The sequence below is a fragment of the Myodes glareolus genome, chromosome 2 (assembly GCF_982192425.1).
Source record: "Myodes glareolus chromosome 2, mMyoGla1.1, whole genome shotgun sequence".
NCBI classification, from domain to species: domain Eukaryota; kingdom Metazoa; phylum Chordata; class Mammalia; order Rodentia; family Cricetidae; genus Myodes; species Myodes glareolus.
Window position 1 is genome coordinate 30,143,773 of NC_142027.1, and position 16,425 is coordinate 30,160,197.

A 16,425-nucleotide genomic window follows, 5' to 3' on the forward strand; every position below is an offset into this window, starting at 1 on the left:
TCTTCATTACTGCTAACCTGGTTTCTCTAGGACTCTATCATTTTTACGAAGGTTAAATAAATTATAGGTCTTTAAAATTCATAAAAATCACTTTTCATTATTTATCTATGCTACCCATCCTCTAAATGAAATCCATAACTTTTAAAATATGGATGAGAAAGAACAAATGCCGTTAGATTATTTGAAACAGAGTATGTTGCTAAATTATTTATTTCATGTTTAACCAGAATGACTGAATCATTCATTCTAAATCACAGATGTCTGGATCATTTGCCAGAGAAAAGTAGAGTGCCACAGCAATTAAATTTATGTGTTTACTGACTGACAAATTGGTGTGTATTATGCTGGCTGTTCTATAAAACTGCTGCAGGCTAAGGGTTAACAAATGTCAGTGGACATTTTCTTGAAGTTATATGTTCATCATCAATTTCCTGAGAAATTGAAATTTAGTGTTTTATAAATCACATACTTCCATGTTTTGAGTTCACTGCTACTAAATTTATTGAAAAATAAAATGGCATTTCATTCAACTAGCTCAATATATTGATGTGCATTTACCCAATCTTATCAATTACAAAGCCATTATAGAAAAGCCTTCAGGGTACTTGCTCAACTGCATTAATGTGTCATACAGCACAATACACACAGGGGGAGTGAGCCCTCAGCAGCAGGTTAGAGTGAGTACTGGAATGGATTCATAAATATTTTTAAATTACTCAAAATTGAAATTTAAAGGCTGACACCCAATTCCACTATTACAATCCTTACGAATGCTTAGAACAACACAGATGTAAGGAATCTATAATTCTACTGTAAACAGTTTTATGTTTAAACACACATGCACACGTGCACACACTTGCATGCTCGCATGCACACACAAACACGCACACACACACAATTTAGGATGAAAATCTAATGTGAACTGAGATATACTGTGTGGGCAAACAAACCATACTTCTAAGTCACACTGCACCAAAATGTGAAATACGTTATTTTACTTGATTTAATGAGTTTTATAGAGCTTTAAGATTTAAAAAAGATTTGAATCCCCAGAGCTAATGAAGCTAAATATAGTTGCTCTGCTTATTACCTTGTATTTTTGCACTGATACTAATTAATGAAATTTTTCCCTGTCAGTTGCATTCCATTCATGCTAAGCAGTGACACACCACTACCTCAGCGGGACCACTGAGCCTGTTTGGCACCTATTTCATGTAAACCTCACATATAATTTTCCTGACCTTGCAGCCTGGCAGTGAAGTGACTGAACTATTTTCCATGCTGGGGACACTGTGAGCTTCTCTCACAGTCTTTATAAAATGACGGTGCTAGTGAATGAACTCATTTCCCAGTGCACTAAAGTTCTCAGAGGAAACTCCCTGAAATCTCTTTCCATAATGTTAACTCCTGAAAATGGTATGTCAAATAAACCTTCAGATGTCACCACACAAATTAGGAAAGGATCTCAGGACAAAAAATAAAAGGAGGAACTGCTGATCTATCAAATCAGTGGTAAGTAACTATGAAATAACTGCTAATAACATTTCATCAAATAACAGTCAGTAACTCGGGGACAAATGCTTTACCAGGCTGAGAAACTGTACAGCACACAGAAGTGTGTGGACACCAGCGATCCCAACAATCAGAAAGGCACTATAAGAATCAAGTCGTCTTTTCTTGCTAAGGACTATATTTCAAGGTTATCGTCCAACCTCACTATTGGGAAAACAATACATTTTTACTTATAGTGAATGTTTTGACAATACAAGTCATGCCTTCCTTTAAAAACAGAGAAGCATACAGCAGGGCCCTTAATCCAGCACGGTTGTAAACTCTTGTAAACTCAGTATTTGGAAGACTGAAGGAAAATCTACCATGAGTATAAGGGCATCAGAGCTGCATAAGAATGTCAAAGCTACCCTGCCCTTTGCAGCAGGATCTTAATTCAAAGAAAACTGCGTCCTAAAAAGACATCTGACTTACAATGCAAAGTAAGCAACTAACCCAAAACTGATTAGTAAAATGATGTCAGAACCTGAAAACAAAATTAAATATAGCACAAGGATGCCTCATTTATTTCACCATTCAGAATAAATTAGTCTAGAGAAATAAAACCTTTCTAGACTCTTCACTAAAACTTGATAGTGGATCTGGAGGTGTAGCTCAGTGTTAGAATGCTGGCCTAGCAAGTACAAGGCCCTGGGTTCCGGGATGGGAAAAAAAAAGCAAGCAAATGCTGACTTTAGATCATTAACATCACACTTAAAACATTAAACAATCTAACTAAAGGTACTTTTAAATTGCATTTAATTTTTTCTTGGCACCTTTTATGATACAAATTTTGAAGACAATTTTGAGTTTTTTAATGACTCAGGTTCGTTATGATCAATTATTATACTACATTGTGGTATAATGATGCCCAGAGGGACAATTGCAACATGCAGAACTGTTTGCTGCAGTACCTAAGTGGCTTTGCAATGCTGCGCTTTCAGTTCTGGTTTCTGACCTTGATAGGTTTTCTCTTTCCCACTGCTCTCAGAGGTGACAGCTCAATACTATTAGCTGTGGATCACAATCGGTCATTTCAAAAACTGATTCTAATTTTATGCACGCACCTAGAATTGCATCACCTGCTTTAAAGCTAGTATAAGACTGCGATGAACAAAGACCCATTGCCACTGTAGTACACACTGACACATCTTGAAAACATGCCATTACTTGCATGTATTTCTCTAATTATGATTCCCAGAACTAAGGTAGCTGGTAAGTCTGTCTGGCTATGAAATGGCTTCCACAATGATACCCCGACTGCAGCAATGAACACCACAACTTAGAGTTTAGGATATTTATGTCAGTGAATCTTTACAACCCTATGAGGTGCAGAAATGATCTAATTTTACAAACAAAAAATGAAGGAAGGAAGAAAGGAAGGAAGGAAGGAAGGAAGGAAGGAAGGAAGGAAGGAAGGAAGGAAGGAAGGAAGAGATTGTGGTAAACTAGCTCTAGTAATAGTGCTATACACTGTCTTCAAGTCATTTATAATTAAAATTTTTTTCAACTTAGATGCACAGCATTAAAAGTATCAAGTGAATGTATGTTAACTGTAGATTTCTTGAACAAGCTTTATTTCTTGAACCTGGCTTTATTCAGCAGTAAAGAAGCAGTTCATTTACTCATCTACTAAAATCAAGCATTACTAAGAGTCTGCTAAGTGATGATGCTCTGCCAGTTTAGGTTTATAATATTCTCTTTGCTGGCACAATTGAAACTGAGTTAGAGTACTACATTTAAGTCATGAATTATTATCAGCTTCACCATATTTGACTCCTTATAATTTAATTGGAAGTCTGGTAGAATCATATTATCTTGTGACCCAAAGCACACAATAGAGTCTAAAGATAGGCCCAGTGTGCTGGGAATTTTATCTATTTTACATAAAAATTCTTTTATATGAAATAATGATTTCAAAATTTTAACTGTGTGATACTCAAAACTGGAGCAAGTTACATTTAAAGTGTGTGTTTCTGACGTTCCTTAACTGAAATATAAGGCTGCTTTCATGTGCTCTCATGAAAAACCTGACAGGGGCTAGTTAGCAGCACAGGACCCAGACAAGTTCTGTTTGCTCCAGACTGTCAAAAGATAAGATCTGGCCATGCTCCCACAAGTCACCTGCTGTGTATAGCAAATATCTGAAAGCACAGCTCCACATTCCACAGTATTCTGTGGACACAGAATAGACAATTTAAGATGCATTGTTTTTTGTGACAGGAACTAGTACTCATAGAACATAAAAATATTATTCTATGATTGTTTTACACATGAAATCAAGATTCAGGTGGACCATGCATGATACAACCTGGGGAATAAAGATAACAAAACCACCTGCAATCTACCTGACATTATGTTAGCTCTTCAGCAAATTAATTATTTTGATATATTATTATTGTGGCTACTATCACTATTTAAGATGAAAATCCCTTTTCCTTCTTTTCATTGAATTCAGCAGTAAATAATAAATGAATTTTTAAAAATGCATGATATTACTTGGTGGATAAATAAGAAAGTTTGTTCTACAAGAAGAACCTTTATTGGAGTCCCAGAATGCACATCAAAAACAGAGCATTTGGACCTTGGGAGCTCAGTCCAGTGTTCCAATGTGGGTCTCTGTCTCTATCTCCATCCATCGCTGGATGAAGGTTCTATGGTGATATGCAAGATATTCATCAGTGTGGCTATGGGAGAAGGCCAGGTTAGGCACCCTCTCCTCTTCTGCCCAAGGAATAAGCTGGGAACATCTCCTTGGACCTGGGAACCCCTCTAGGGAGCTCCCGAGGTCCATATGAGGAGCAGAAGGAAGGAAAACATGAGCAAGAAAGTCAGGACCGCGAGGGGTACTGAGACGGTGGGACTCATCTTATGGGAGCTCACCAAAGCCAGCTGGACTGGACTGATGGAGCATGTGATCAAACCGGACTCTCTGAATGTGGCTGACAATGAGGGCTGACTGAGAAGCCAAGGACAATGGCACTGGGTTTTGATTCTACTGCATGGACTGGCTTGGTGGGAGCCTGGTTTGTTTGGATGCTCACCTTCCTAAATCTGGATGGAGGGGAGAGGACCTTGGACTTCTTACAGGGCAGGGAACCCTGACTGCTCTTAGGACTGGAGAGGGAGGGGGAGGGGGAGCTGGGGGAGTGGAAGGCAAATGGGAGGTGGGGAGGAGGTAGAAATATTTAATAAATAAATAAATAAGATATTTTAAAAAAATAGATCATATCTGTACAGCCACTGAATCCCAGTACTGGCAGGCAGAGGAAGGAAAATCCTGACAGCTCCCTAGCCAGTTAGCAAAGCTGAAGTAATAAGATCCGAGGTCAATGACAGACTCATCCCAATCCAATAAGGAGGGTGGAAGTGGCATTTGCATATATATATATATATATATATATGCATGCTTTTATATATATATATATATATATAATATATATGTATATATATTGAGCATGAAGGTTAATAGCTTGGCATCCACCCCTACGTTCATCATGTATACGCCTGGGTCCATGCACCCATATGCTCACATTTGTGAAATACATACACACAAAAGATATTCCTACAAAAATATTTTGAAGTATCAGGACAAAGCTTGCAGGTAAAATCTATGCTAGAGAAACAGGAAAGTAGAGAAAGAAGAAAAGATTATGTCTAGCTTAAATAAAATATATTAGACAAACATTAGGGACAAACTATTAACCTTCATGACCAACATGTATAAGCAAATGCCCTACTGAAATTGAAAAAAAAACACACATAATTATATGCCCATAATCTCACACAGTATTCATCATAATGATAAACAATCAGGAAGGAATCGGGAATGATAGGGGATTGGAGGGATGTGTTTATATCAGATTGCCAGGGGCATATGGAAACACCTGATACCACATAAATTAAGAAGGTGAAATCAACATGATTAATGTCACATCAGTGCAAATGAGCCTACCTGAACAGCTATCCAGTCTCCTTTGCCAGGCCAAACACAATGTTAAAAACAAGGCTTTGGTTGTTTTGTTACCTGCAGCTTTGAGAGAGAATGCTAGCTACAACAGATTCCAAACTTGACTAGCGCTTTTCAATGCAGATTTTTACAGGCATTCTTAAGCAAAAGCCTATTTTGTCAGGTACTTGGAGGAAGAGGCATTTTAATAATCAAAAAGGCAATGAAATAAATAAATTGAAATCTACTGTTTCTCTAACAAACAGTAAAAATTAAAAACAAGACCAAGAATGACTCCAGCCATGGACAATGAGATGACTGGGAGAGGGTGAACATTAACAGTACTTGCAAACCAGCCTGGTGACCTAATTGTGATCCTCTGGATACACAAGGTAAAGGGCAGAACTGACATCCATAAACTGGCCTCTCAACCCCAAAGTTGCCATGGAAAATGAATGTACACATTCACACATGCTCCCAGCAAAGAAAATGAATAAAATTCAACACAAAAGCAAAGAAACAAACGATCGAAAAAGAAATCCTAAGGTCCGGGGGTACCAGCATAGGATTACCTTAACCTTACAAACTGTATCCAGGAAAGACAGCGGTTAGAGAAAAACACTCTGGTCACTAACCTAAATTAATGGAGAGGAAAGCCCTCAAAATGAACAATTTCATATTATTTATGACCTTTTCAGATTTATGAGAAACCTATATTTTCTGAAAATAAGTGGCTCAGTACAACACAGTTTATTTATCTGCACCAAACACTAAGGAAATCACTCAGCTAGAAAACCATGAAATATCTCTTTCGAGCTTCACAACTGCAACCCAAACTCTAGAAAATAGACATGCTGAAACAAGCTGTTCTGCTACACACAGATAAAAGGAGGAAAAAATTGATTCTTTTCTTTAATTTTGACCTGCTTATTTTTTAAAGGGCCATAAAAAACCAGAAATCATTATTATTTTAGACTCCATAAAATTCCCTGACTTAAATGGATAATCACTTGAATACAGACACTAATACCATTTTTACAAGCATGTGCCTTGCCTTGAGCTGGAAGTAGCTTTTAGGACAGCAGACAGTATTTTAAGTTTAAGACACTGTCCTATTTTATAGTGAGTTTCAATTTGGGAAAGAAATCTTCCAGGTAAGTAAGACCTAAATACTCACGATGCTCGCATGATATCCCTGTGCGCCTAAACTGTAGGCATGTGCAGAATAAATGAGACCGATAATACCAGGAACAAAGTTTATACAAAGACAGTAAAGCCTCACTCCTGTGCTGGGCTCTGCATCAATAGAAAACTTTCTACTGGGCTGAATAATCTCATAAAGCCTGTGAGAGAAGATATATTTCTTGCTATTCAAACTCAATTCCAGACAGGATAGGATGATACTGAAACTTTCTTAATCTTTTCCACAAAAAAAGATTAGTATGTATGAGTTTTGAAGCTAACTTTACTTTCTTTGAAAAAGTAGATTTAACTGTTTTCCTTAATCAAGTTCAAATAAGATTCTGACTTCTCAACAAGGCTAAATACTAAAAGAAGAGTTAAATAAATTAACAAATGGATAAATAAATAAATGAATAAGTATATGTAAATTTTTAAAAAGGTTGTAAGCTTATTTTATGGAATAGAAAACAGTCTCAAAAGCAATTAATAAAAGTCTTAAAATAAATTTAATATTTTAATTAAAAATTGGCTATGAGTTATTGTTGTATATTTTAATTGCCTTAGTTCCTTCTGGGTCATTAACTGTTTCCTGAAACTGCATTCAAAATTGCCTGATACTGAATCATTATTATTTTTATGACTAGTAAATGGAACAGGCTTTGTCTAAATGAAGTAAAAATGTTAAATGTTTTGGTTTATTGCAAGAAATTAAAAGCAAATATTATAGAATTTTGTGGCAATTTTGAAATACACTGAGAAATCCAATTCTAAAACACATGGAATATGACAGATGTTATATAAGTCTATCAAGTAAACAAATGAGCAAATTAATAGATTGATCAAAAAGGCCTAACTATATATGTGTATGTGTATGTATGCATTTGTTATTTCATAGTTGATCTATATAAAGTTTTAGTGTGTGCTTTATTAGCTCCTTAGCACATTCTTCTATATAGCATTAGTAGTATATTAGCCATGTTACCTTCACAAATTGTAAAAATCAAGCTTTGATGATGGCAATCGAGAAAGATCCTTTGGAACTGGGATGAGAGGAATGGGACTAAAGTAAACAAGATATCTATTGCCTGACTGTGGGCTTCTCCGGTCACCTCCGCCCTATGACTGGCCTACTTCCTGACCTGCACTAACCCTGATTGGACAAGTGCAGAGTGGCTAAAGTCAAGCAGTGCATATCAGGAAATTACCAGGCTCTAACTTTGTGCTATTTATTCACAGTTTTTATTGTTTAGCTTCTTCAGGTCTTATAGTCCCCATTCATGAACAATGTATAGGCTCCCACTTTTATGCCTTCACAGTAAGCTGACTTAGTAATATGGACCCATATCTCCTACATTTCATTCTCTAACGTTCTCTTTAATCAAATTCTTTCTACTTTCACACAGAGAAAGAATAAATACATAGGGGAAATTATTTTTAAATAAAAGTAAAATACTAATGGTCTATTAGAGATATTACAATCTTAACACAGGACTTTAATGCTTATCTTTGGCATAGTGAATAGTTTTCTAAACAATATACAGATCTAACTAAGAACAGAGGTAGAATTGTGGTTACTAAATCTTATGCTGGGCGGTAGTGGTGCATGCCTTTAATCTCAGCACTCAGGAGGCAGAGGCAGATGGATTTCTCTGAGTTCGAGGCCAGCCTGGTATACAAGAGTTAGTTCCAGGACAGGCTCCAACGTGACAGAGAAACCTTGTCTCAAAACACCCCCCCAATAATAATAATAAAAAAATTAAACCTACAAAAACCATTAGCCAATTTCTCCAAAATTAGCTTCTTATTGGACTTGTTGCAGATTTACATTTTCATTTTCTCTATTAGTCAATAGATTCTGTCAGATAATAATAAGATGAGGCGTTTATATCAATACTTGATAGCATGCTCATTTTTTGTGCAATTCGAAAAGTTTGACAAAAACTATCCTAAAGAGTTGTGTGTGTTCTTGTAATAAAAGAAACAGTACTATGTGTCTTTGACATTTTACACGTTTTTACTGTTATAAGAACTGTACTTAAAAACAGCAACACCATTGATAGCTTATGCTGGAGAAGACGTGGAGTAAGGAAAACACTCCTCTACTGCTGGTGGGAATGCAAACATGTACAACCGCTCTGGAAATCAGGATGGCAGTTTCTCAGAAAACTGGAAATCAATCAACCTCAGAATCCAGCAATACCACTCTCAGGCATATACCCAAAAGATGCTCAATCATACTACAAGGACATTTGTTCGACTATGTTCATAACAGCATTACTTGTCATAGCCAGAACCTGGAAACAACCTAGATGATCCTCAACCGAAGAGTGAATAAAGAAAATGTGGCACATTTACATATTGGAGAAGTACTCATTGGAACAACAAAAAAAAAATGAAAAATGACATCTTGAAATTAGCATGCAAATGGATGGAACTAGAAAAAAAAAGCATACTGAATGAGGTAACTCAGATCCAGAAAGATGAACATGGTATGTACTCACTCATAAGTGGATACTAGCTGTAAAGCAAAGAATATTGAGCCTGTAGTTCATGATCCTATAGAAGCTAAGTAACAAAGTGAACCCTAAGAAAAACACACATAGATCCACCTGGAAAGGAGAAAAAGACAAGATCACCTGAAAAAAATTGGAGGCTTGGGGTTGTGATGAGAAGGGAGGGCTGAAGGGGATGAGGAGGGAAGAAGGGGACCAGGGAGGAGAACCTGACAGAACAGGATAGTCGAGATGGAGGAAAAACAGAGATATTTTGATTGAGGGAGTAATTATAGGAGACGCAAGAAACCTGGTACTGGAGAAAAATTTCCCAGAAATTCACAAGGATAATCCCAGCTAAGACCCTAAGCATTAGAGGGGAGGGTGCCAGAACTGGTCTTGTCCTGTAGTCAAATTGATGAATATCTTAAATGTCACCATAGAGCCTTCATCCAGCAACTGATAGAAACAGAAGCAGAGACCTGCAGTGGAGCTCTGGGCTGAGCTCCCAAAATCCAGTTGAAGAGTGGAAGCAGTGAGAATATGAGCAAAGAGGTCAAGACCATGATGGGTACACCCACTGAGACAGTTTACTTGCATTAATGGGAGCTCACCAACTGCAGTTGGACTGAGAAGAAACAAGTGTAAGTCCCAACAAGACCCTCTGAATGTGTGTGACAGTTGTATGGCTGGGCAGACTGCAGGGCCTTGGCACCAGGATTAATCCCTACTGGATGCTTTGGAACCTATTCTCTTTGAATGGATACCTTGCTCAGCCTAGATAAAGTAAGGAGGCCTTGGACCTTCCACAAAGCAATGTGCCTTACCCTTTTTGAGGAGTGGATTGGGGTGGGGTAGAAGAGTAAGTGGAGGGCAGGAGGGAGTGGGAACTGGAATTGGTATGTAAAATTTATTAAAAAAATAAAATTAATTTAAAAAAGAGAAAAAAAATTGTTTCAATTTGATTTCACAAATTTATTTTAAAAAGACAACTGGGGTGATTTATTCTACTTTTATGGAGTTTTTTTGAGATTATAATATAATTAAATCATTTCCCCTTCTTATCTCTGCCCTTCAAATTTTCTTATATTTTCCTCCTTGCTCTCAATGTCATGAAAAATTTCTCAATCAAATGTATTTAGCAACATGTCCTAATATACATGAATCTCTGATCTAACATAAAATACAAAACTGTTACTTGAATAAGTGTATTTACTATGGGGACACCTAATCTAAAAACTCAAACTGGAAATACTTCCGAATTTGAAGTTTTTGGGTGTCACTATGTTGTCAGGGGTGGAAAACTCAACATCTCATCTTAATCTATAAGCTACAGTTAATACAAAAAAAATATTGCATAGAGTCACCTCCAGGTTATAGATATGAAGGAAACATTAGTTTGTGTGTAAGCTTGTAATTCCATCTGTATTATCTCAACAAGTATTTTCAGATATTTAATTTCTTTTAGATTAAATGAAAAACATTAATGCCCTAAATATTATAAAGAATATTCATACTGTACAAAAAATTTTTACTTAATGATAAAAATACCAAAAATGAGTTCAACAGTACTTTAAATATAATTTTAGACATTTTTAATCAATGTCATTGATGCTTAGTTTTTAAATATATTAATAATTATGTTGGTGTCATATGCTCATTAAGTAATATATCAGTGTATAATAACCTTTTAAGATTTATCATTAATAACTGATTTAGTAAAAATCTTACAGTACATTTAAAGATTGTATGTAGAATACTTGTATCCATATTTATGTGGGCTTATGCTAGGAATGGAAGATTGGTTTGATATTGATAGGTAACCAATATAATTGATTGAATTAATAAGTGAAGACGAAAACATGTTTGATTATCATTGACCAACTATGAGATCTAAATCTCTTTTGAACAAAAGGTCTCAAGAGTTTTCTTCCATACCAATGTGAACAAGAGTGTACTTGGTTAAAAAGACTCAATTATTATAGTCTATAATTGCATGCAGGTATAAACATAAGAGAAGAAAACTGAATTTCTTTTGCCTCTTCTCAAGAATGCCCAAAAAAACTCAAGATAAAACTGGGATAACTTTAGTAATCACAATACAAGATACCAAATTGATATAATGTAGTTATACCAATTTTACATCAAAGTGGAAATTTAAGGAGAAAAAGATCACTAGCTTGACTGTGATATTCACTTTGAGAGTCAGAATATTATTTTTAAAATTAATATTTAGCAAGAAGGCCAGTCATTTGACAATGTGATAAAGGTAGTTAAAGACGTAATAGTTATTCAACTTAAACAGATCTTACATTGTTTTATCCAGTGAATTTTTATAATTCCATAGCAATGTGCAAAAAGAATGTAAAATTGAAGTGTTCAAGTTATACCCATTATTTTTCATTCTGTGTACTCTTGGGACTTACTGCTGACAGATTTATAAAAAAGCTCTCTGTACCAACTGAAAAAAGGACAAGCCATTCTCTGCTATGAACTGTCAATTGTAATTTAGCAGAGTTAGAAGGCAGATCCACTGACTAGACAGAAAATTAAAACATGGGCAGCTCCTGATTAGAAATTTATTCATAGCAGGTAATAGGACAGTCAGTATCTCTGGCATTACTCAGAGAGAGATTTAATTCTGATAAGTTAGGTGATGGCACTTGAATCAAAGGTTATAAATGGTGACAGGTTGTGACATATAGAGAAGATGAAAATGAGTAACATCACTCCACAGAAGTGATTCAATATAGATGAATTTCTTGAGTAGTCATATAATTATTTTAAAAATCATTTGAAAGTTTTTAAAGAACAAGACTACACTTTAATTGAACTATGAACCACTTATATAGCTATTTGTCAATAGATTATAACATTAATCAACTGATCAAAGGAAAAGAGTGGAAAATAAATTATATTTAAAAGATGAAATGGAAATTGTCATTTCTGATTTCATATGAATAAGGCACAAACTTAAAATTGTAGACAGACTAGTTACCATATGAAGAGAGCAAATGTGAAGTACTGAGGTTTTACACAGCTATATGTATGAGAGAGATATGCACTTAAAGCTTTAAAAAAGCAAGTTATTCATATTTATAAAGAATACATTTTATTTTGGATCTGGATGCCTCTTTTGCATTTTCCAATAGAGAAGTGCATTATTACATTGCCTTTTTAAAGATATAATTCTCTACACTACAGAAACATTGCAGATATAAACAATTTTCCACATGGGCAGGTATCTTAATTACCTCTTTTGAATTTGTGAAGTAGTCTATTAATTGTGATCAAATCTTGTTATAGGTGGAGATTTTATAAAATAGGTTTAAAATCCCCTGGTGCTATTCCCACTGAATGAAGGGACCACAACCCTCATTCCTTAAATCTGGCAGACCAATCATTCACAGAGGAAGTGATCCTATATTAACTACAGGAGTCAAACTATATGAAACCTTGTTCTGAATATTCTGTATTTTGGAATTCTTAGGAGGAAGCATAAATAGTACCCGCAGAAGTCTTCAAGGAGAAAAACTGATACCAAAGACTCAACGTCATGGCTGATCCATAGCATCAACTGTCAGTGATGGAAGAAAGTTATCCTGAAAGTAATTGGTCCACTTAAAATGGGGATGTTCCTGAGGGAGCTGGGAAGCCAGACGAATACCATGACAGTCTCCTTGTAGCCCTGCCAGTGACTAGGCCTTAGTTTTGGTTTCCTGAAACTGAACAAACAGTTCTTGGAAAGAACATAACTCAGGCACAACAAATCAGTAGGCATCCCATAGCCTTCTGCTTTCTCCACCCAGCAGCTGGAAAGTCCCTAAGCACTAAAGCCACCTACCTATCCTATATCAACTCATAAACATAAGCAGAGACTGCACATTAGTTTCCCGGCCATCCAGACCCAAATAATCACACAAAACCTATATTAATTACAACACTCTTTAGCCAATGGCTTAGGCATATTCCTAGCTAGGCCCTACATAATACATTAACTCATTTCTATTGATCTGAGAATGTGGCCTACAGGTAAAGTTTCAGTGTCTTTCTCCTTCAGCACCAACACGGCATCTCTTTGACTCCCTCTTCTCTCTCTCTCTCTCTCTCTCTCTCTCTCTCTCTCTCTCTCTCTCTCTCTCTGTCTCTCTCACCATATATAGCTATTTGTATATATGTGTGTGTGTCAGATTTCCTACCTGGCTTTATTCTGTCCTGTCATAGGTAAAAGCAGCTTCTTTATTAACCAATGTTAATAAAACATATTCACAGCAAAAGGGGGAATTCCACATCACATAAACTTTATGTTTAAACCCACCAATTAGCTCCCAAACTAAAGTTCCCTCTCGGGAATTCCCGTAATCTTGCTTAAAAGGAATCTGTGAGTTTCTCTTGTGGTCACCATTTTGCCACTTTGTCTGACAGCTATAACCCTGCATGCTGAAATTTTTGCTCTAGAGAATTAAACACTCTTGGTGATTACATATGAGTCTGGTGGTCTTTTATAAGGCTTATCATGGACCACAACAGTTACAGCTGATACAACAAGAAAAGTATGCTCAAAATAGAAACAGAGTAAAAACTTGGTATCTTAGTCACTAAATTTGAAACTGGTTCAACAAACTGAAAAATAATGAACCAACAGAGTAGGAATTTACTTGTGAATGCCAAATGTATGCAAATGGCTTTAGAATAAAGGTAAACTATACAAGCCGCAATTAATATTAGACAGCAGAAAATGTTTGTGTAGCAGTTTCCTCTCTGAAGTTAAAATTTTCCATCCTGGTGTGGTGGTATACACCTTTAATCTCAGCACTTCAAAGACAGAGGCAGACAGATGTCTGTAAGTTTGAAGCCAGTCTGTTCTACAGAGTGACTTCCAGGACAGCCAAAAGCAAGAACTGTTACACTGGAATATCCTGTCTCTAAAAGCAAAAACAATAAATTCCATCATCATGCAAACTTCTTAAGATATTTAGGAGAAAAGTGGAACAAAAGGATGTTTACAAGGACGTAAAACTATAGAATATTCTAAGAGGAAATAAAACCTTTCATATTACAGAGATGGAAATAAGCAACTCAAAATAGTTTCATGAAGTCACTGAAACTGACAAGGTTCACAAGGGCCCTCCCTCCTCAAGAATACATACAGTGAGAATCACTCTCAGAAAAGCAGAACAGCTTAGAAGAAGTTCAGAACAAGTAGCCTGAAAGAACAGGAACCAGCCAAACCACCCAAAAGAAACAAAGATAAACTGGGTTGCCAGGAAAGCATGCTCACCAGCATTGTGTATATTTTAGCTGATTAAATTTAAACAGCATTATTTGAAAAAAGGGAAAACTATATTTTCAATTGACATTATTACTTACCATAAGTGGAAATATAATAAATATATGGTACAATTAATTTTGAAAGTAGAAAATATTTTAGCACCTAATGTACAGGCTGTGAGACTCGACTCTAAATACATGACACCCCACAGTCTAGAAAAGATTCTAGCACTGGCGACAGGTTAGGTACATGTAGTCAAAATATCAGATATCTCACAATTTGAAATCTTTTGCATCTTTATGCTACAAGTTGAAAACTCCAAACTCAGACTCAGGTGATGGGTCAAGTGCAAAACACATACATATTAAAATACTCTCTATAAGCTACTAGAAATTTTAATCAGCTAAGCTCCATATAGATGGAAAGCTAGCTTTTTAAATATTCTGTTTTAGGAATAAAAAGAAAACTAAGTTTTAGTGTTTAAATGGCTAAAATGAAACAGGGTATGTAAAAATAAATCTAGCTTGTGTTTAATATGTTAGCTGTAAACAGAGCCATCGAACTTCTTTTGATATATGAAGACATAATGTACGAGTGGCCTACTTATAACAATGTGTAATTTTAACAAAAGATTTTCTATGATTGATCCAACAAGCTAAAGCTACCCTTTAAATTTTAATAATAAATTACTCACATAAAAACCTTTAAGTGCCAAAACCAACAAAATATTTTAAATTGCATATTTATAAAGTTTAAATTTAACATAATATGCCATAAATACATGTACTATACAACAGAAAAAAAATCCTTACATAAATGTTTAAAAATCAAATCAAAAGCATTAGCTAACAGCTGGCATTAGCTAACAGTAACAGAACACACATAAATTGATTAATTGAAAATACTTTAAAATTGAAAATTAATTTTAAAAACACAAGTTTCACGTTATATGTACTTACCTGGAGTAGTTAAATAATCTACTATCCCAAAGATCATGGGTCCCTCTGGGTCCAGAATGAAAATAACAAGAATCGGTCCCATCAAACATGTTCAACCCATCTTCTGAATTTTTTGAAGCATGGCTATGTACCACATCTAAAAGGACTGTGATGCCCATTGAATGTGCTGTGTCAACAAGTTCCTTCAGTTCTTCAGGAGTTCCATAACGACTGAAGGGAAAGGGCACAGAAAAAAATTACATCACATTGAAAGCAAACATTATTTGTGCATCAATGCCTATGCCCAGCATGGCATTAGCTATTTTAAATACAAAACTGAAAATATAAATACAAAAAGTATATACTTGGAAGTGCTATTTTATATAAGGTAAATGAAAAGGATTAAATAAAAATATTAATTAACAAAAGCTGTTAAATGGAACTCTATATTAAAGAAAATTTGCACTGGGGATACACAAAATAGTAAAAATCTATGTTTTTATCCTTGGGGCTTCTTCTATAAGTGAGTCGAGTCAGCCATGGTCAACGATACTTTCCAGATGTTTGTCCTTCTGCCTGCATACAACCAAACGAGGTAAGGGGCCCTTAAAGTACTTCTTTCATCAAAGTACTCAAAGCTGTCTATTCTCCCTTGTTCCTAAACCAGAATTTTGGTGGAATTAGTGGGCCAGGAAAATGTGCCATACTTCACCAATAGTTCACACATGCAGAAGAGATGGTTATCTTATACATATAGTCTCTCAGTCTCCCTGCAGAAGAAAACAAAAATCACTTCCAGAAGACTTTGTGTCGCCCCAGGGCCATAACCATATTACTATTTTCTAGGCATCAAATTTAAGCTCTAAATACCTAAGTGCCCTTGATATTGTTATCATCTCTCTTGCCCATCAGATGACATGCCTGTTCATAGCTGAGGTTGTGTACATGTGCCTTTTCATGACACAGTGCAATACTTAGCAAATAGCAATTCTTCTACTGAGCAATCCTACTGAAAAGTTAAAAAAAGAAACAAACATGTTATCC

General features: G+C 35.6%; 1 protein-coding gene across 2 annotated transcripts in view; it reads right to left on the minus strand.

Annotated features, from left to right (window-relative positions):
• Positions 1-16,425, minus strand: part of Gbe1 (1,4-alpha-glucan branching enzyme 1) — a 252,351-nt gene that overhangs the window by 114,115 nt on the left and 121,811 nt on the right. For both annotated transcript variants that reach the window (XM_087899665.1, XM_087899664.1), the window contains exon 7: positions 15,403-15,612. In XM_087899665.1, the coding sequence (XP_087755791.1) occupies positions 15,403-15,612 (210 nt within the window). The remainder of the gene's footprint in view (positions 1-15,402; positions 15,613-16,425) is intronic.